The sequence below is a fragment of the Lissotriton vulgaris genome, chromosome 2_1 (genome assembly GCF_964263255.1).
Source record: "Lissotriton vulgaris chromosome 2_1, aLisVul1.2, whole genome shotgun sequence".
NCBI classification, from domain to species: Eukaryota; Metazoa; Chordata; class Amphibia; order Caudata; family Salamandridae; genus Lissotriton; species Lissotriton vulgaris.
In genome coordinates, this window is record NC_141687.1 from 1,089,102,277 (window position 1) to 1,089,122,345 (window position 20,069).

A 20,069-nucleotide genomic window follows, 5' to 3' on the forward strand; every position below is an offset into this window, starting at 1 on the left:
AGAACAGCATCACTCAGCAACACCACAGCATCACTCAGGGACACCACAACATCACTCACCACCACAACAGCATCACTCAGCGCAACCCCTGCATCACTCAGCACCACCACAGCATCACTCAGCGCCACCACAACATCACTCCACGCCATCACAGCATAAATCTGTGCAACCATTCAACAACAACTGGTTCAAATATGTTCTCTTAATGTTTCAAGCTTTATTACAAATGTCACAAAAAGATGTTAATATTTCACTTCTGTTCTTGGATTTTCGTCACAATAAAATACACTAAATATAATCTTCACAAAAGTTATTTACAAAAGCTTAAGCTATTGCCATTATAAATTACAATCACTTTTATTCAAGTATTAATTATTTAAAAAAATTAAAAGCCATTGTTATTTGTAATATCAATTCATCAAAGTCACGTAAATACAAAACATGTTGCATTACAGATGCTATAGGTTTCACATTTGCGAAAGTTATAACTATTGGCATTGTAAATGACAAAGCTATTCATTTAGCTATTTTCAAAACCGACACATAAATAAAAAAATTGTCATTTACAAGACCAATAGCTTAAACTTTCATAATGCGAGACCTATTGCATTGCAAATGCTTGTTTGTTTTACAGCTTCCTGTCTTTGTTTGTGACAAGTTGTGGGTCATTCTAGTGATCGATTTAATTTCTTTGGAAGGAGTTTTATATAGCAGAAACTAGACTCCAAGGTATCAGAGAACTTTACATGAGCACCAATTGCGTTTGCAAACAGACACATTGATTTTTTTAGGCACGGGGAGATTTCGTGATTCGCCCAGAATCACAGGAGGTTGAACATCCCTGCCGATATTTGATCCTGGTTCCTCAGCTCCGAGGTCGACAGCTCTAGCAGTTAGGCCACATCCTCTCCCTTTCTTTCAATGATTTTTAAACAACCTCTGCGATTCTTCAGCTAAATGTCTTCCATGCCAGCTGTAAATAATGCATTTCCATAAGTACTAACACTCTAAAGCAAGTTGATGGATATGCATGAACACTTTTTTATTGTGCCAGGGCCATTCTGATATGCACTTTATCAGCGATTCTATTCACTCTGAATGATTTTTAAATTATTTATCTGGCTCTAGTCAGCTGTAAATAATGCATTTTTCTAAGTCTTAATGCTTTCGAGCTGTTCAATGGCTAAACACTTGCACTTTTTTTACTGATAGGGCCATCTCGAGATGCAATTTATTGGCAATTTAATCTGTGTCGGGTGATACTTTAATTATCTATGTGACTTCACAATTGATCTTGTTGCGTTAGAGACGGCTTATGGTCATGTGTTAGCACTATTTATTTGAAAAGTTGTCTTAATTATTAAAGCATAGTATTACATATTCCTGTGTGTATACTTTGCGTTGTATATTTAATAGTCTGTCCATGGCAGGCTCACACAATAAAGTTGATTCATTGATTGCCTGCCAGCCCTCAATACCCTCAGATTGCAGATTCATAGTAGGACAGACCCAGACCCCAAGAGGCAAATGACCACAACCGCCATGGCTGTGGGCCAAAAGGCTCTGTTCCATGTCTGCTGGCACCCTCTCCCTTCCCCACCCCACGAACCGAATCTGGCAGTTTGTATTGTATGCAATATTGGGTAAATACCATGATCTTCCCTCACACAATGTCTGTGAGGCATTTCCAATTCCTGCGGACAAGGATCAGTCAGTAGTCTTGAGAGTCCTCAAGCTCTCTGTGGCCTCCAGTAAAAAAGACTAACGGCCAGATTCATCAAGCCGAAAACGGCTCGCAAAGGGCCAGATTCTGAGAATCTGGCCCTTTGCGAGCGCTATTTTTGCATTTGGGATTCATCATCCCAAATGCAATAATCGCATTTTTAGAAATCGCATATTTGCGAATAAATGCATTTAAGGAATCTCAATTAGAGATTCCTTAAATGCAATTCAAGAAGCATTTCAAAATTGCGGAATCGCTATTTTTTGCCGCTATGTACCGCGAAGTCTGACTTCGTGATAAATAGCGAAAACTTAGAAAAATGCACTTGAGTGCATTTTTGTAAGTTGTATGTTACACATACACATGTTCTTTGGACATGTGTCTGCGCAACATCAGTTTAAAATTACATTTCAGGGGTGCTACAGGGTGTCCTTTGGACACCCCTGGCACCCTTGAAATCGCATCCTTATTTGCGATTAGCAAATTGCTAATCGCAAATAAGGAATAACTTCCCATTTATTCTTAAGGGCCAAATTGCTAATCGCAAATAAGGAATGACTCCCCATTCATTCCTATGGGCCTTTAGGCCCTTAGGAATGAATGGGGAGTTATTCCTTATTTGCGATTAGCAATTTGCTAATCGCAAATAAGGAAGCTGTAGGAATCACAATTTTTTTAGCGAGTTCTACATGAATCCCGTTTTGCAAGTCCTTAATAGCGATTCCTTAATAATCGCTATTAAGGACTCGCAAAACGGGACAATGATAAATCTGGCGCTAAATGATTCTCAGAAATCGACTGCAGGAGCCTAAAAGAGTGCTGAAAACAGTTCCATTATCTTGAACTGGAGCCAGTAAACAAATATCAGCTCAACTGTATCCGGATGGATCCCAATGTTTTGGGAGGACCCTCAAGAGACATCGCTGCCAACACTCCTGCGCCATATGTAAATGCGATCTCATACCCAGATCATTATTCGATAATTCCTGCAATTCCAAATGTACACTGATGAGACAAAGATCCACCTGCAGCTTGAGAAGGTCACAAATGTGCCATCATTGAGTGCCACATATACCAACCTTTTTGCCTGTCAACAATGGGCCAATTCACAGAATTGTCCTGTTTGTAAATGCAAAAAGGTTTTTGGCATGTACAAACCCCAAATAGTGATTTGCTAGCTTGTTACCAAATCGCAATTTAGGTTTTGCAATTCGGTATTGGAAAGAGGCATTTTAAGGAGGTACCTTCCAAATAGTAGCTCTTAGTCCCATGTATAAAAGTTTTGCAACCTAAATGCGGTCGCACAACATTCCAATTTTACTGCCTACTTTTAGTTGGTGATAAGGTTGCAAACGAGAAGGGGTCCCCAGGGAACATTTCCTCTGCGTGATTGGTTGCAAAAACATTTATTTTTTATATGAAACTGAAACGTTTCAGTTTTCTTTTCAAAATACATCCCGTTTTCCTTGAATTTAAATGGGTTGCATTTAAAACAAATGTTGCTTCATTCAAAAGTAAACTAAGACATAAAAAATAATGTTGCTTTATTCAAAAGTAAACAAAGACATGGGGGTCGGCTGTCCATAGCAGGCCATCATCCCCGTTTTTAGCGATTCCTAATAGGTCACAAATTGTGACCCACCTAATGGATATTAATGAGGTAGATCAATTAGGCCCAAATAAGAATCGCTAAACGTGTCAAGGACAAATTCATACATAGGTGCTTGCGATTTCCTAGTAGCGAATCTCAAACATTTGCATTTAGGAACTTGCAAAATAAAATCTACGTAAATGTGGCACTAACTACCATAAACATTTGTTTTGTTGAAAAACATGGTTCTGATAGTAGGAAGTTGCTCCAGTCCCAACACACTCCTGTCCTTTCCATGGATGTGATTGCTAGGCCAAACACCAAAATCAAAACTAAAACACACCCACAAGTCGTATTATATACTCAGACATCATTTTTGCCACAGATCAGTTCTTTGGTGAAAAGTACAAACTTCCAACAATCACTGCTGAGAAGGGTTTGTTCTTTTCCACAAGCCATGTACCTTTTTGAAGCCTGGTCTTATTGAGGCTGGGCTAATTTAACATACATTTAATTTACAGATTTCAAAAAAGCATAGAATCTAGAATTAGGCTGCCAGACTGTGTCTGTCTTAACTTCACTGTGCATGAGCATGCAACCTACTTATCACTCCACTGGCCACCAGACCAGCAAGAACTGGTTGTACACCATGCAAAAGGCTTTCTATAGTTGAGGCTCTAATTACCTTCAAAATTAATCTTTCAATATCTAGCAAGGATCAACCTCAGATCCAAGAATGGGTCCCGAATGTAAAAATGGAAGTCCGGAAGGCCAGTTTGATAAAACATTTAGAATATTATCTTCCAAGAATGAGATTTTCCTTTGAAATGAACTGAACCCAGAATTATGATGTTAGCCTAACTACTTCAATGTTAGAAAAGACCTCATAGTCACCTTTTCAGTTGCGACTCATCAGCTATGGTGGAGGAGCCTCCCCAGCTAGCAGCTACAAAAATTGAAAAGTAAAAATTACACTACACCAGGTTTATTATCACTTTATTCTTCTTTCCGGGTGAGTCTTTGGGACGGGGCATTCACGAAGAGGAGTGGTCGGCACTGTTGTCAGTGCACATGTGGGTTTGTCAAGCCATCTCGGGATGACCAAACTGGCATGCACACTGAAGCTCTCTCCAACCCAAGCTAAGTTGCCAGACAACAGGGACAGGCTCCCAGTCTCTCTGGGAGTGCAAATCAAGTGCACTCAGGCCAATCCTGATGCAGCTCTTATGCTGCTAAGAACAGCACCAGGATTGGCAGCAGGGGATTATGGGAGTCTGTGCTGGGGAGAAGTAGAAGCTACTTTTGTCACAACTTTTCCTGAATGAGACCAACCGCTCATTCTGAAAGTTGGGCCTGATAAATAACAATTTTCAGGCCCAGAACTCCTAATTATTTGAAATTTTCTTTCAAGGTGGCAATATAACTGTCACACTCCTAATTCACATGATCCAATGAGTTGTAAGACTGACAGTCAATCAATGAGTCATTCATCACAGTCCTTGAGGATCACCAAACTGATCACCAAACTGGACACTAAGGGGCTGATTAAGATGTTGATTGGATGGGAACGACCGACCTTTGGTCAGAAGTCCCGAGACTGCTATTACAATGCGACGGCACATGGTGTAGTCAGATACTTCCATTTCTCTATGGGAGTTTGTGCTGCAGCCATAAACTGGCCGTGGTACACGGACAAAATATCGAGTTTTAAATATCGATATACAATAATATCAAAGTTTAAATATCGATGGGACAAAATATCGAAGGTAAGTAATATCGACAGTCTTAATATCGATATTAGTATGATATCAGTAATATCGAAGTTTTAAATATCGATGTCAATAATATCGAAATAAATAACTTCGATGTTACTAATATCAATTTTTAAATAAATTTAGTGTATATTATATTGTATTTATTATGTTTTTTTATTTATTTTTAATGTAATTTAATTAAATATTGTCTTTTACTACTGTAGCGGGTTGTGGGTTTATAGGGGAATAGGGTGGGAAGTAATTTAATTATGTTAAATTAATTATTAATTAGTAGGAATTATTAATTAATTAATTGAGAATTAATTTTTAAATAATTTTAATTAATTGATTAGTTGATAAATATGTTCTGTAGCGGGTTATGGGTTTATAGGGGAATAGGGTGGGAAGTAATTTAATAATAATTAATTAATTAATATATGTTTGTACATATTTTAATTAATAATTAATTGGTATTTAATTTATATAAATTAGTTAATTAATTAATATAATTTTGTACATATTTTTAATTATTCATTAGTTGGTAATTAATTAATATTAATTAGTTAATTACATTAATTATAGTAATTTTTTTATATATCATTTTTTGTTATTCTTAATTAATTAATTGGGAAAAATAATATTAATTATTGAATTAAATTACTTCCAGCTAATGTGCTAATATATTTACTTTATTGTTATTGTTAATTAATAATTAATTGGTAATTAAATAATATTAATTAATTTTGGGTAAAGGAGTATTTTTAGGGTTCAGGGTCAGTTTTCAGTTTTTGGGTAAAGGGGTATTTTTAGGGTTCAGGGTCAGTTTTCAGTTCTTGGGTAAAGGGGTATTTTTAGGGTTCTGGGTCAGTTTTCAGTTTTTGTGTAAAGAGGTATTTTTAGGGTTCAGGGTCAGTTTTCAGTTTTTGGGTAAAGGGGTATTTTTAGGGTTCAGGGTCAGTTTTCGGTTTTTGGGTAAAGGGGTATTTTTAGTGATAAGGGTCAGTTTTCAGTTCTTGGGTAAAGGGGTATTTTTAGGGTTCAGGGTCAGTTTTCAGTTTTTGGGTAAAGGGGTATTTTAGGGTTCAGGGTCAGTTTTCAGTTTTTGGGTAAAGGGGTATTTTTAGGGTTCAGGGTCAGTTTTGGGTTTTTGGGGTACAGGGATATTTTTAGGGTTCAGGGTCAGTTTTGGGTTTTTGGGGTACAGGCGTACAGGGTAAAAACAAAAAAAAATTACATTAAATCAATTAAATTACATTAAAAAAATAAAATTACATTAAATTATTAAGTGTTTTATTTATTTTAAATGTATATGTATTCGTTTTAATTTTGTTTTAATATTTTTATTTAATATTTGTAAAATTATATGTATTTTAACATTATTTTTACATTATTATTAATACATTTTAAAAAACGATATTTTTAATTCCGATATTTTTGTACTACGATATTATTTTTTCGATATTTTTGTACTTACCTTTATGAAGATATGATTCCGATATTTTTGATGTCGATATTTTTGTGCCGATATTTTTGTATTTCGATATTCTGTCTGTCGATATTATGTCAGACATTCACTGGCCGTAGCACAAGCTTCCATAGAAAAATGGGAGTTTCTGTTCATCCCTGCTTTGCATGGCAGTCAGCTCATAGTGCCTGCAATATGGTCAAGGATCAACAGGGGTGCCAACGGAGGCCGCACAGAGAAGGGGGCTCTGCTAGGGACCCCCAAACTCGCTTTCCAACAAGCTTTCCTTGTCGGAAAGCCCAACATTGAAAGACTGTTGGACACCGACATCGTAATTCCGATTGCAGAAATGCCTTCCTTAGAGATTACGGTTAGTCCTTCAACTTGCCGATGGGTTCCTTAAGTTCATCAGAATCCAGTTGGAATGACCAACCAGTTTCACTTTTGACCGCCTGCGTTGTAATGCGGCAGTCGGAATTGAAACCGAAGATGTGACTCGGAAAGCTGCGGACTTGTGGTAATCAGGCCCTAAATGTGCATTTTGCTGACCACGTCATTCTGGAAAGTGTATGTGAGGTGACATTCAGAACGATGCAAAACCACTCAAAGAAATAAATATATAACTATAGCAATATTGGTGAATGTATTAAATAGAAGCAAGGTATTACATAGCAAAGAAAAATGTACTACCCTGTTTTATTTAAGTCAGATTTTTTTTTTTACTTTACAATGTGTTGGCAAAGATGATTTCTTAATATTTATTTGTTAATGTAGCAAAATCAAGGGCACAATAAAAGCACATACATTTAAGGATCCAGTACATTCCTCCTTTTTACTCATCATTGTATGCAACTAGCATTACAAATTTTAAATTGTATAAACATTTTTTACTGAAGAGAATTTCATTCTCCGTTATTGAAAGTAGCTTGGGAAACGAAAATAACAATAGAAAAGATACGAAGTTCTCTCATTTTGATACCATGGAAGGTCCATATTCTGACATATTTGACCTTCCTTATAACAAATCTGTCTATTCAAACACATGCTAGTTCTCCACTTACATTTAGATATATATTACCGAAAATGTTATTTTTGTTCATTTTTTTAAGATTCTATCAATGACAATCCCAACATAAACTTACATATCAAAACAATTTCTTGCTATAAATCCCGGAAAAAAATGAAAAAGGCATTCTGTTATAATAAGCACACCTTCGTCAAGAATGAAAGCATATTCTATAATACAATGGTTTTGCAGTTAAATCTAAGTTATTAAATAACATTGAATTGAAATATCATTTGTAGCTAATGCTCTTAAAGGCTAGAAGGATCGAATGAGGGAGGTTGGGTTGGAAGTCTCTGTCCTCTATTGCCATGACATTGCCGGAGAATAGCATTGAAGTGAGCGTGTAAACCATCTTTGGGGTTTACAAAAACCTACATCAGCCAGATATCAATTAAACCTTGAACAATTAAATTATCTTTGCCTCACGAACATTATTATATGATAAATGAAATCATTGCATTGTTTCTTTTGAGTTATATGCAATCATAATGGTTTAGGTCTTTGACAGCTTGGCACCTTGACACAAAGAGCATCAGGACTTCACTAATGCAGAGGATGTCATCTTGATACAAAAGGGATGCTTTTGCTTCTTCGTTTGTGTTCTCTTCACAGCATTTCTGCATGGCATGAAGAGCTTGTCTGTGAGCTATAGGAAAACACACAAAAAGTGGGCAGGACTGTTGAAGGCAAGCAGATTGTAATGGGGAGTTGAATGTAGGTGAGACCTTTTGAGGATGTTGTGAGCCACTTTTATGGATACATCAGGGAATGTGGCAGGATAACTTTGACTTCCTGAGGAATTTCTGAATTTAGCAGCTGTGCTTTTAAGAAAAGGACTGCTGCTTGACCAATGCTAATAGTTAACATTACACATGTGTTTTATGTTCTATGATGATCAAAATGTACTTTGTAATAATTTTTAATAATTTTATACAATAAAATTGACTTGACTTGACTTGACCAATGCAATAGTATGTCTTCCCATATTTTATTAGTTACTGCTTAGAAGAGTCCTTCACTTGTTTTTAGAATTCTATACCATTTAGATTTTCCCTGATAATTTTTGAGTTATTTAGGGTGCTTGCGTTTCCATCTATGCAACTGATTGTTATAGTTCATAGCGGTCGCAAGGTTTATTTAATGGTTGCCATTAATGTAAATTAACGACACAGCGACTGAGCTGAAGTAACAAATAAGTATAAATGCATCTCCCCAAGTCTTGTCCATTTTGAACTAATACCTATTGATATCTTTGAACATTACAAAGCTGTACACTCACTGGACATTAGCAGTAAACATAACAAACGTGTTGGGAATAGAATTTGAAGTGTTGGACTTTTTAGCTATTTTGTAATTTATCAAAGTATCAAAGGAGTATCGGACTGGCCAGTGTTGGACCATGACCGCTAAATTCATGTCACGTTTTCCACAACAAGTACTGGTGATGTAAATGGTTCCAGTTTTGGCTATCGTATCTAAATTGACATCAAGCTGCTAGAATTAAAATCTAGAATCAGCCTGACCCTGGAATATGTTATGTACACACAGCCTAAACCTAGGCAAGAATATTACACAGTGATGGACCAGTTGACCAATTCTAAACAATTTAGTTCATGCACTTTTGAAATACTTCAAATATATAATAATATGATTAGTGTGACTGGAGGCTTAAAACGTATGCTGTAATAAACTATAAAGAGATATGTTCTTAACCCGGTAAAACTGTTAACTGCTAAGAAGGGCGCAATATTATGATTAAAGTTGGACAAAGTTATAATAGTTAAAGGAAATTTTAATATTGCATTGTCGGTTTTTCATGTTTTCAAGTTTTCATCATTCCTTGTCAGTTATTAACCTTATGAACTAAGGTTCTACGGAGGGATCCATGAAAAGAAATACAATGACATCATATTTAGTAATTATGTGGAAAAGAAAACTTTTCACTAAGTTCACATGTCCAATCTTTAAACATTCATTGGTTGAATGCCATATCAGACCATAATAAGTCTGGTTAGCTGCAAAGCGCCTTCCAGAGAGTTGTGGAGTAGTGAGGGTGGACTGGAAGGTTCCTCCATTTTTGGTGGCCAGGTGTATCAGAGAGTAAAAGAAACAGGCATCAATGTATTCTTCTAAAACAAACATTTTAAAGATGAAAAGTGTTTTCTTCAGTCTTCTCTGTGTTTTACTGATATTCTTTTGCAAAGCGAATTTGTCTTGATTGTAGGTAAGCATCAGTTCTACAAATTGTGGGTTACAATTTGAGTGGGTTTTAAATCAGAGAAATAGTGCTAAAATGTTTCATGATATTAAAAGGTAATTTTACATGCATTAAAAGTTGGTATCGTTGGATTTAAAAAGGATAATTATCTAGTGTTGGTGGGCATCTTTGGACCAGGATAGGAAGATCCATGCTGCATTTTAAGTATTTCACTAGCTACGTGAATTAAAATTCATTTAATGTAAATGAATTTCATGTGTAGTTCGTGAAAATATCTTATACATTCATGCCTCGACAAAATCATAACTTAATGCCATTCGAAAGCATAACATTTTCCCTGTATCCCCAAAAATGTCTTTGTATGCTTTTTATCAACAGAATCATCCTTCCATCGGTTTGAACCTCATGATTATTATTCAAGTGATACCTTGAGGAAAATGAGCTTGATACAGCCGTGTTCAAGGTAAATTATAGTTGCTTTTTGTGTCTCACAAAGCCAAGTTTAATGCTTCCTTGCCATATGAAGCATTACACGTGGCTCAATCGTTATTGAAAGAGGATACATGGGAAAAAGGAACATGCATATATTAATTTTTCTGCATTCCTACGACTGCAGCTTACTTCACTTGTGAAGCCTTAGTTTAAGTGTCAGTGAAAATACTTGAATGGTTCAAGGATACTGGCCCCTCTGCAGGTGGTAAATGTTTGCAAGTGTGCTGTAGTAGTCAGGGGCCTGTGGGCGGGACACAGACACCATTGATTGCCTTGGCAGTCTGTTGCCTGGCTTTGGGAAGTTTTGGGCTATATTTATCAAAATGTAAGGCACAGCAACGCTGCAAGTCACCTTTCCTTTGAGTTGTGTTACATAGAAAGGACAGGCATGTCCCGTATTTATCAAAATACGCTGCTTTCCTGCCGTTTCCCAGGACTGGTGCACAATATGCTGCCTAGCCCTAACACAGGCACTCTTGCACCAGGGGACAAGGGTGCCTGCTTTGTAAGCAGGATTGTTTCTGTGCAGGAAGGGACACCTTTCTCCACAACAACAATCATAATGGAGGCATTTTCATCTTTCTATGTGTACAGGAGAGTGCAGCGCACATAGAAAGAGGAACAAATGAGGAGAAATGAAGGCATTTCTCCTTGTTATGCCTCCCCTGGGATGGCGTAGCATTTGGCTCATTACCAGGTCTACCAGTACTGGTAAATTTGGGAATGGGTCAAACTCCTAGGGTTTTGCATAGGACTACCCATGCACCACCCATGGACTGCCTCCGAGGGGCAGAGTATCAAAATGCAGTGATTTGCGCTGCATTGAGTTTTTCTGGATTTATCAAGCCATTCAGGGCCACGTTGCGTGGTGCAAAAGTGATGCAACCCCTTGATAAATATGCCCCTATGTCTTTATTGCTCATGATGCTGGAGGCGATGGGCAGGGAAAAAGCTGTGCTTCGGGCTACTGTACATTGCATTGTGCTACTAGGTGTAGATCTGCATCTGGTAAAAACCCAATCTGGTGTATCCAGACCCAGCAGGTTTGGTCCCAAAAACACCGGACCACTTGTAGTATGGCATAGCAATTTCCCCCTGGGATACAAGAGTGTCACATCCACCCACAGCTGATATGTGCAGCTGTAATTTTCATTTACGTGTAATAGAACCTTGTCCACACTGGTTTGAGGGTTATTACAAATGATTGCAAGAAGTGTTACTCCTCACATGATGTTTCTCCTCACATTTTTTTGCCCAGCTTTGAAAGTAGTTGGGGTCCTGTCATCTGGATGAGTCCCAATGGAATCGAAACACATTCATGACTGTTAAGCTTGTTTGAGAGATTTATTTTTATCAGATGAAATGAAAATTAATGAAAAACAAATTTAGATAGAAATTATTCAGAGGTTTTTCGTTTACATTTTTTGAAATAAAAATCTTTAGTGCTCTCTGAAGAAGCGCCTTGCCTCTCTTTCTGTTTGTTACTTGATTAAGGGCATAAACACCTGATTAAGCATTTAGAAGAAAGGGGCGGATCAAGAGCTGTTATGGCCAGCGGCGTCCAGTTCAAGTAAGTGTGGTGATGCGGGGCGGGGCGCAGCAGGTGGGGACTACGTAATAGGCATTATTATTATTATTTTTTTAATTGTACGTATTCCGTCGTCCTTCGGCTTCCCCCTTGGCGGTGCCCTGCCAAGCCCCACTGCGCTTACCTGAGCTGGCCGCCGCTGGTTATAGAGAAAGCTCTTCTGTAGAAAACAGCATTGCATGAGCCGATCATCTATACCCGCTTCTGGCACATGGAGTATTTCAGATCTCTAGCCACCATTAAACAACTACAGGCTGCCTTTTTTTTGCAGCAAAGACAGCTGTCTTTTTGTAGTCGGAGTAGCTTGTATCAGAAGGATCTTCTCTATCCCTGCAAGAAAAGTAATGCATTTCATAGTCTACCTCATCAAGAGCTTTCATCACAAACTGCTGATCGTAGCTAAAGCAGGGGAACGTCTGCTGACCAAGTCTGAAATAGGACATACCAAGGATTGTATATATAACTAGATGCCCTCCATCTTTTATCTCAGCGACAACCTTTCTCAGATACTCGATACAATTCTCCTTGTCTTTCCCCAAAGGTGCAAAAAAAAAATAAAGGATCACACAGTCTGCAGCTGGTAGGACCACGGGATGAAATGGGTTGCTTTTGGTCAGATCGAACGTCAGGCACTGCTTGATAGTTGCTCGCAGTTCTCGCTCCTTCTCTGCATATTTCTCCCTGTTGAAGGAAAAGGAACCAACATTTTTTTTAATGAAACAGCTAATATAAAACGGTATCAAGAAATGTACATACAGTGGGGCATATTACCAAGCAAGTGTGTTTTGTTTAATTATATCGGATGGGGCCTGATTTAGTACTAATTATTCAATCAATCAATCAAGCTTTATTTCGATATAAATATCATAAAGGCAACTACAATTTCAATGTGAGGGAGAAATGCATACTAATTAGTTTGCAAGGCATATCTTGCAAAGCATTTATACCTTCTTTATTCACATAAAAGCATTGCATTTACTTTAAAAACGATAAAAGGTGAGGCTATTATGCTGGCCAAGTATCGATCATCTCACACGTTGTAACCTCATCTGAAAATTGTCAGGAAGAAACATAAGATATGGATATCTTGCAGAGAAGAAATTTCCCGCAATTTTGCAACATGAGTGACCGGAGCTATGGTGCAAGCAATTTAAATGCCCCCACTTCTGGTTGAGTAGTAAAAGCAGCCAAAATTGGTATGTAATAGTATCCCCTCTCTAAAACGCCCTGGCACCACAGCACCTGCTATACTAATAGGCGGTATTCAGGACCATTCTACAAGGTAGACCATGGGTACTCACAAACTTTCTCTCGGGGCCAAATTTACAGAGTGATTTGTGGCCGAGGGCTGCACCAGTGGGGGCGGGGTAAGTGGGTGAGGGGGCGGGACTGTCTCTCTCTCTCTCTGTCTCTGTCTCCCTCCCTCTGTCTCCCTCCCTGTCTCCCTCCATCTCCCTCCCTGTCTCCCTCCCTCTGTCTCCCCCCTCTGTCTTCCTCCCTCTGTCTCCATCCCTCTTTCTCCCTCCTTCTGTCTTCCTCCCTCTGTCTGTCTCCCTCTGTCTTCACCCTCTGTCCGTCACCGTCTGTCTGTCACCCACTGTCACCTCACCCCAGCTTCCGGGGCACACACACAGCCGCACCCGAGTACTTCACAGGCCTTTAAAAGACCATTTACTTGTTAATGAGGCTTTGTTGTGAATCGCCCGGCCCCCATAGACCAGAGTGTCTCATAGGCCACGCTGCTGCGGGGGTGTTTGCTGCCACTCTTTAATTTTTTTTTTAAAAAGCACAGGTTCAATGTCTGCAAGGTCCGCGGGCCGCCAAGGAAGGCTTGCCAGGCCGCTGGCGGCCCGCGGGCCGTACTATGAGTACCCCTGAGGTAGATTGTTATTTTGCAGCTCACACCCTTGTGGGACTATCATTTGCTCCTTTCAGGGATAATCCAACAACCCCTGGATGGTGGCTACCCAGGCAGTCATATAGCAATGCTTCCTTAAAAGCCTTGCCTCCCTTCAGATACAGTATCTTATACATCTGTTCTGTATGTTTGTATGAATAAATATATATACAGGGAACAGGAAGAGAGCACAGACAATGAAAGGTAAGTATTCACATTCAGTGCATCTCCCACTCATGTCAGACGTTTTCTGGGGGCTCGGGCCACCAACTCGGAACCAGCCCTTTCGTAGAATAAGGTCTTCTTTCAAAGTTTAAAAATGTGTTTTTTTGGGAAAGAGAAAAGATAGCCGATCAAGCCTCGGATGTATTGGTGTTATTCAGTTAGAAGTCAGTCTTAGTATTACAATAATATAATAAAATTCAATTAGAAATTAATATATTTTAACAAATCTAAGCACAGAACTAGCACTAGGGAGACATATGTAATTCAATTTAATTTACGATCAGGGCATTTATTTAAGCAATACAAAGTTCATTTGTTGTAATTAATATTGAATGTAGTTTAGATTGAATTAAATCATTCACATTGTTGTAACTTAAAGGGTAGGGTTGTAATTAGCATTATGATCAATACATGTATTTATTAATGTTTAATTGAATTAAATAGTTAAAATATAGAGTTACTATTAATTAATTTTAAAAACACAAAAACAACAGTTAATGGAAAGAATGTAGAACAATGTCATACATTCACCCCAGTACTGAGATCTGGGCCGAAATCCATTGGTTTTTTTTGCTCACCATGCCACTCCAGTTTCAACCCAGACATATGTAAATCAGTCTTGACCCTGTGCCACATGGGAACAGTCCAGACCGAACTGCCAAGCCAGGTCCTCCCTGGACTGGAAACAAGCATCCTAGGACCGGTTTCGGGCTTTCAGCCCTCATCAGCCAGGATAGCTTGATTCCAGTGGCATGGAGAGCGCGGGACTCACGTCTGAGCATACCCGGCCCACCCTGGTGACAAATGCAAAAACAACATGTTAGACATGGCTGTCTCTAGTTGGAAGAGGTATACACTTCTGACAAATAGGGACTCACCTTCTCTAGTCAGGGCAAGGGGATCACACACTTAGATAACCCCTGCTCACTCCCTTGGTAGCTTGGCAAAGCAGACAGGCTAATCTCAGAGGCAGTGCGTTAAGCATTTATGACCACATACAGTAATAAAGTCAATACACTACAAATGGACACGACACAGTAGTATTATAAAAATAAGGATTTTTATATAAGGCTTAGCACAAGACCAAATAACGACAAAAATATACCACAATCTTATAAATACTCTTGGAAGGAAAAAATAATAGTTCAAGTGTAGTTTCTTCTTAGCACAAAGTCTTTAGCAACAAAAGCAACTCTTCTTATTTAAATCACAGTTCTTGGCAACAATGTAACCCACACTGGAGTCACACGACGTCGAGGCAAAGTTAATCCAAAGGTTCGGCGTCAACCGCGAGGAGCGCTACGTCGAGCCCGTAGTCGAAACAGACCCCCACAACCCAGTACCTTGGAAAAGCAAAGCACACGATGATCAGCGGCGTCGAGATGTCCGGCGTCGCGTTTTCGGCGTCGATCGGGCCTTGGAGTCGGGGCGATCTGCAGCGGCGTCGACAGATGTCAGGCAGGAGCGTCGCTCACGAGGTGAAGCAGGATACGGCGTCGTCGATGTCGATGATGATGTTGCAAGAGTGAGCAGTGCTCACGGCGTCGAGAGGGCTCAGGGTCGATGCGATCAGCGGCGTTGCCAACACAGGGTCACTTGGAGCTGGACCCGAACTCGCTACTCACTGGCGTCGCTACTGGCGTCGATCGGGCCCGGCGGCCGGCGGCGAGGAAGCGGGACACTGGAGCCGTTACTCATGATGTCGAGCTGGATTCGGCAGCGTCCGTCGGCGTCGAGATTGCTGGATTCTTCAGAGCTGCTGGATTTTCAGGTTCCAGCAACAAGCACTTTTAGCAAATAAATGAAGTCCTTTAACTCTGTGACTTCAACAGGAGGCTGGCACTCTTCCAACCCTTGGAGATTTTCTTTAGCAAAGTTTGAGAGTACACACACAGTTCCTCTCTCCTGGTTCCTTGGCAAAAATAAAGAAGCAACTGCAGGATTCCCCCCAGCAAACAGCACTCTGGCAGAAGGGGTAGGCAAGTTCTTGGATCAGCAGGCTTCTTGTCCTTGATTCAGGGTTCCTTGTCAGAAGTGATCTAAATTCTTGGTTCAGGGGTCCTTCTCTTATACCCCTTTTTGGCTTTGATCCCTTTGTCCATGCAGGGGAATTCCCCTCATCCTGGGTTTGTTGTGGATGTAGCCAGGCAGAGGCACCTGGCCTATTCACTGTGCAGGGCAGGGTCCTCAGACGCCCAGCAGGAGGTGGAGCCAGTATTGTCACTGGCAGGAGCAGAGCTATCAGTTGCCCGGCAGGAGGTGGAGCCAGCATTGTATCAGGCAGGGCAGGCTGTCAGGAATACTCTCCCCCTACTCTCAATGCAAATGCACCACTCACCCCACACTGACTCATTTAGAACTCTGGAGCCACCCAGCCCCTGTCACACACACACCAAACCAGCAGAAACCAGAAATAGTTAGACAAGAAAATAGCCACTTTCTAAAAGTGCTATTTTCAAACCCAGAGTCCAAAAACCATCCACACAAACGGATACGTTATTAAACCCTGAGTTCAGGGATACCAAACTCGACATTGTACCATGCTCCCCGAGCCAGCTAGGATTATAGCTTTTAATAACCCTGGCAGCCTATTCTAACCTATGGAAAGCAGGTAACCTTACAATAGTGAAAAACGAATATGGCTGTAATTCACTATTAGGACATGCCAACCTAGTCAGGCTTGTCCTACCTTATGCTTACAATGCACCCTGCCCGTGGGCCTACCATAGGGGTGACTAACATGAACTTAAGGGAAGGTTTAGGGACTGGCAAGTAGGTGCACTTGCGCAGTCTGCGTGACAGTACCAGACTGCACATAGGTCTAGCAAAGGCAGACCTTTAGACATACTTTTACTAGGCCGCTCTTGTGGGTGGCACAACATGTGCTGCAAGCCCACGAGCAGCATTTGTATTTACAAGCCCTGGCAGTCCTGGTGCACTAGACTAGGGACTGACAGTAAACCAAATAGCCAAACATGAAATTCAATCAATACAGTAATTTCACATAGGGAGCACTTGCACTGTGGCACTGATCAGCAGTGGCACAGTGCCCAAAGCAATATACCAGCAAAAACATCGTAAACAGAGGAGGCAAACAGAAAAAATGGAGGAGAGACTCAGGCCAATGATGTCAGGTCTAACACAACAGTTGATGAAATTAATTTTAATACAGCCTAACGTAATTCATTTGGAGATGGGGTTACTGATTGAATAATTAAATTGATTGCATCAGTTAATAAAAAAGAAGACATTACAGATTAGTGGTTGGGCAAGGATAAAGGCAGTGGTTCTCTGTACAGTAGAGTTTTTGGGTGGAGTACAGAGTGAATGTAGGTTGAAGTAAAGGTACAAAGTTAATGTATTATCGAAGTAAGGTTGAATTATACAAAAGTAGTACATAAAGGCATTGGGATATGAAAGGTAGTAGAATTTAAGGCAATACACTGTGAGAGGTTGGAGTGTGTTTAGCCATATAATATGTTGAAGGCCGGCATATGGAACTGATGTATTTTCTTATAGGGTAACTAGCCTGCGGAAGTGGATGCGGGAGAAATCCAAGGAAGGGTGATGAACCTCCATTGCGTTGGTCATTGAAAGAAGAAAGGAGTGATGTTGAAGCTGACATGGAGATTGTTACAATAGTCAAGCCTGTAGACACAAATACTGGCAAATGGCTGTTGAAAGGAACCATCATGTTCCTTGCAGACAGCAATGGGGCCGAAGTTCAGTGATTAATGGGTTGGTTGTTTACAGCACTGAGGAAGAAAAGGAAGATGAGAAGTAGATAGTCTCAGTTTCTTATGTTTTTCTATAGCTAAGCAGAGTCATCTAGAGTCAATACCTTCTTCAATGGGCACATAAATAGCCATTAAAGGCATGTAAAATAAGCAGACAAATAGCAACATCCCCCACACCTAGGCCTAAAAAGCACCCTCCATTGTTCTCCTGGATCTTACAGCAGCTTTTAAGAAGGCACAGACCTGTAACATACTTCATTAGAGTCTAAGAAAAGGAGGTAAAACAATGCATTCCTACAACTCCTAAAACCTTGGGATTTTAAAATTACTTTAATAAATACATTAAAATATGGTCTAAAATATGTACAAAAGAACATAAAATGCATCATAGAATGAGCTGAATGGCTATCACATGGGCAGGTAGCCTGAGACAATACCGCCTGGGCATCAATACTCTGGAAAATCAGAAGCCTAGCCATAGCACCTGCCCTAAGGCAAAAGAGCAGACTGCTCCCACCGCAACAAAGGTTTTGTGAGGTGCAACACTGTATCTTCAAATTCATGTAAGTCACAATATGCTTTTACGGTATTTTTTTGCAGTTCACTCTCAAGTCTCCAAGAGTGGCAGAGACCTGCAAACATATTTTGTTATCTTATTTGTAGCTTATATAGCACATAATCACCAGCAGGTCTCTTAGCGCTTGTAGAGAAAGCTCAGGTAGCTACTGATATCCCAAGACCCAAGCACTAGAACAATGTATTAGACTATAGCTAGGGTTTCCCTAAACAAATATGTCTTAATACTGTTCCTGAAAAGGAGGACAGCGGGTTCCTTATGAAGGTTCTCTGGTAATTAATTCCAGATTTGGGGAATTAAAACAGAGAAGGCTCTGCCACCATTCAATGCCATTTTGGCTCGTGAGGGGGCCAAAAGGCCTACCTTGGACGATCGCAGTGTGCATCCCGGAGCATATTTCATCAGGTGCTCCTTAATGTAGCCAGGCGCCTGGCCAAAGATGGCTTTATGGGCAATGCAAAGGCCCTTAAACTTGGCTCTCTATTTGACCAGCAGCAAATGCAGTTGAAGCAGCAAAGGGAAGCATAAACGCAGCCCATCTGAGGAGCATAAAAACCAGCCTAGCTGCATCGTTCATGATCACCTGCGTCTTGCTGATTAGTTTCTCAGGGAGGCCGATATAAAGGGCATTGCCATAGTCCAACCTGGACACGATCCTGGCAGATACGATCATCTGTAGGGTGGTAGGTGAGAGAAAGGTGGCCAGCTTCCGCAGCTGCCGCATTATGCCCAGTCAGGTGCCAACCAGGGAGGACACATGATTGGTCAAGGAAGGTTGGCATTGCTCTTAATGCCCAGGCTTTTAACAACAGGCACTTGCCTAAAGGCAGTGGCAGGCTCTTGAGGCCAAAAAGGTCATTCCAGGGGTTCCCCTTCGGAGAAATTACAAGGATCTCAGTCTTGTCTGGATCGACCTTTAATGAATTGGCTGTCATCCAATTCACAGTGTATCTAAGGATGTTCTGTACGCAAGACTGTGACTTAAACTTCATTTCATCCGATTTCCTGATTGTTAGTGGTGAATCAATCAGAGTTGGAAGATTCAGTACACCACAGGCCTTACATATATAGGCCAACCACAGGATGGAAAGACCCTCATCTGAATTCAGGCAGTCTGTGATGATTTACCTATTCACGTTTGCCTCTGGATTTGACCACATCCTGACCCACAGATCTTTAATATAGGTAAGCCTGAGCTCCAAATGTACAATAAAGTGGGTGCTCGTAGTGGGTCAATACAAAATCCTTCTGCAGGTGTGGTTTTCCTCTAACTGAAGGGTATCGGGATTATTGAAACCCCAGACCCTTGCCTAATAAGGAGCTCCTGTGACACATTGAGCTTTGTAGATGTTAAGGACAGGGGAAACTGTGCCCTTTTCCCGCCCTCAAATATAAGTTAAAAATAGATCCAGCTGCTCTGTTAAGCTTTAAACAAGAGTTTCTAATGTGCGTGCGCCATGTCCCTGCACTGCTAAAGGTGATCCTCAAGTAATTAAAATAATTTACACCTCCTAAGGGGTTCCCCTTAACAGTAACCTTAGCCAACGTTTTCATGCAAGGTCTGCAAGCCAAGATGTGCGATTTGCTACAAATTCTGACCAAGTTTACTACACTCATATAGGAAACAAAAGAATTTGGCAATGATAATACGGTTACAGAGGTCCGTGCCATGAGTACACCGTCATCAGCATAAAGTGCTGCCAGAACTAAGGCATGTTTCTCGTTGGACTATCACT

At 40.2% G+C, this 20,069-nt stretch overlaps 1 protein-coding gene across 1 annotated transcript in view; it reads right to left on the reverse strand.

The window, feature by feature from the left end:
* Positions 1-11,922: 11,922 nt before the first annotated feature.
* LOC147731639 (indolethylamine N-methyltransferase-like) overlaps positions 11,923-20,069 on the reverse strand; it is a 117,635-nt gene continuing 109,488 nt past the window's right edge. Inside the window, exon 3 of the mRNA XM_086958779.1 lies at positions 11,923-12,578. Coding sequence (XP_086814905.1) covers positions 12,137-12,578 — 442 coding nt within the window. The 3' untranslated portion in view covers positions 11,923-12,136. The remainder of the gene's footprint in view (positions 12,579-20,069) is intronic.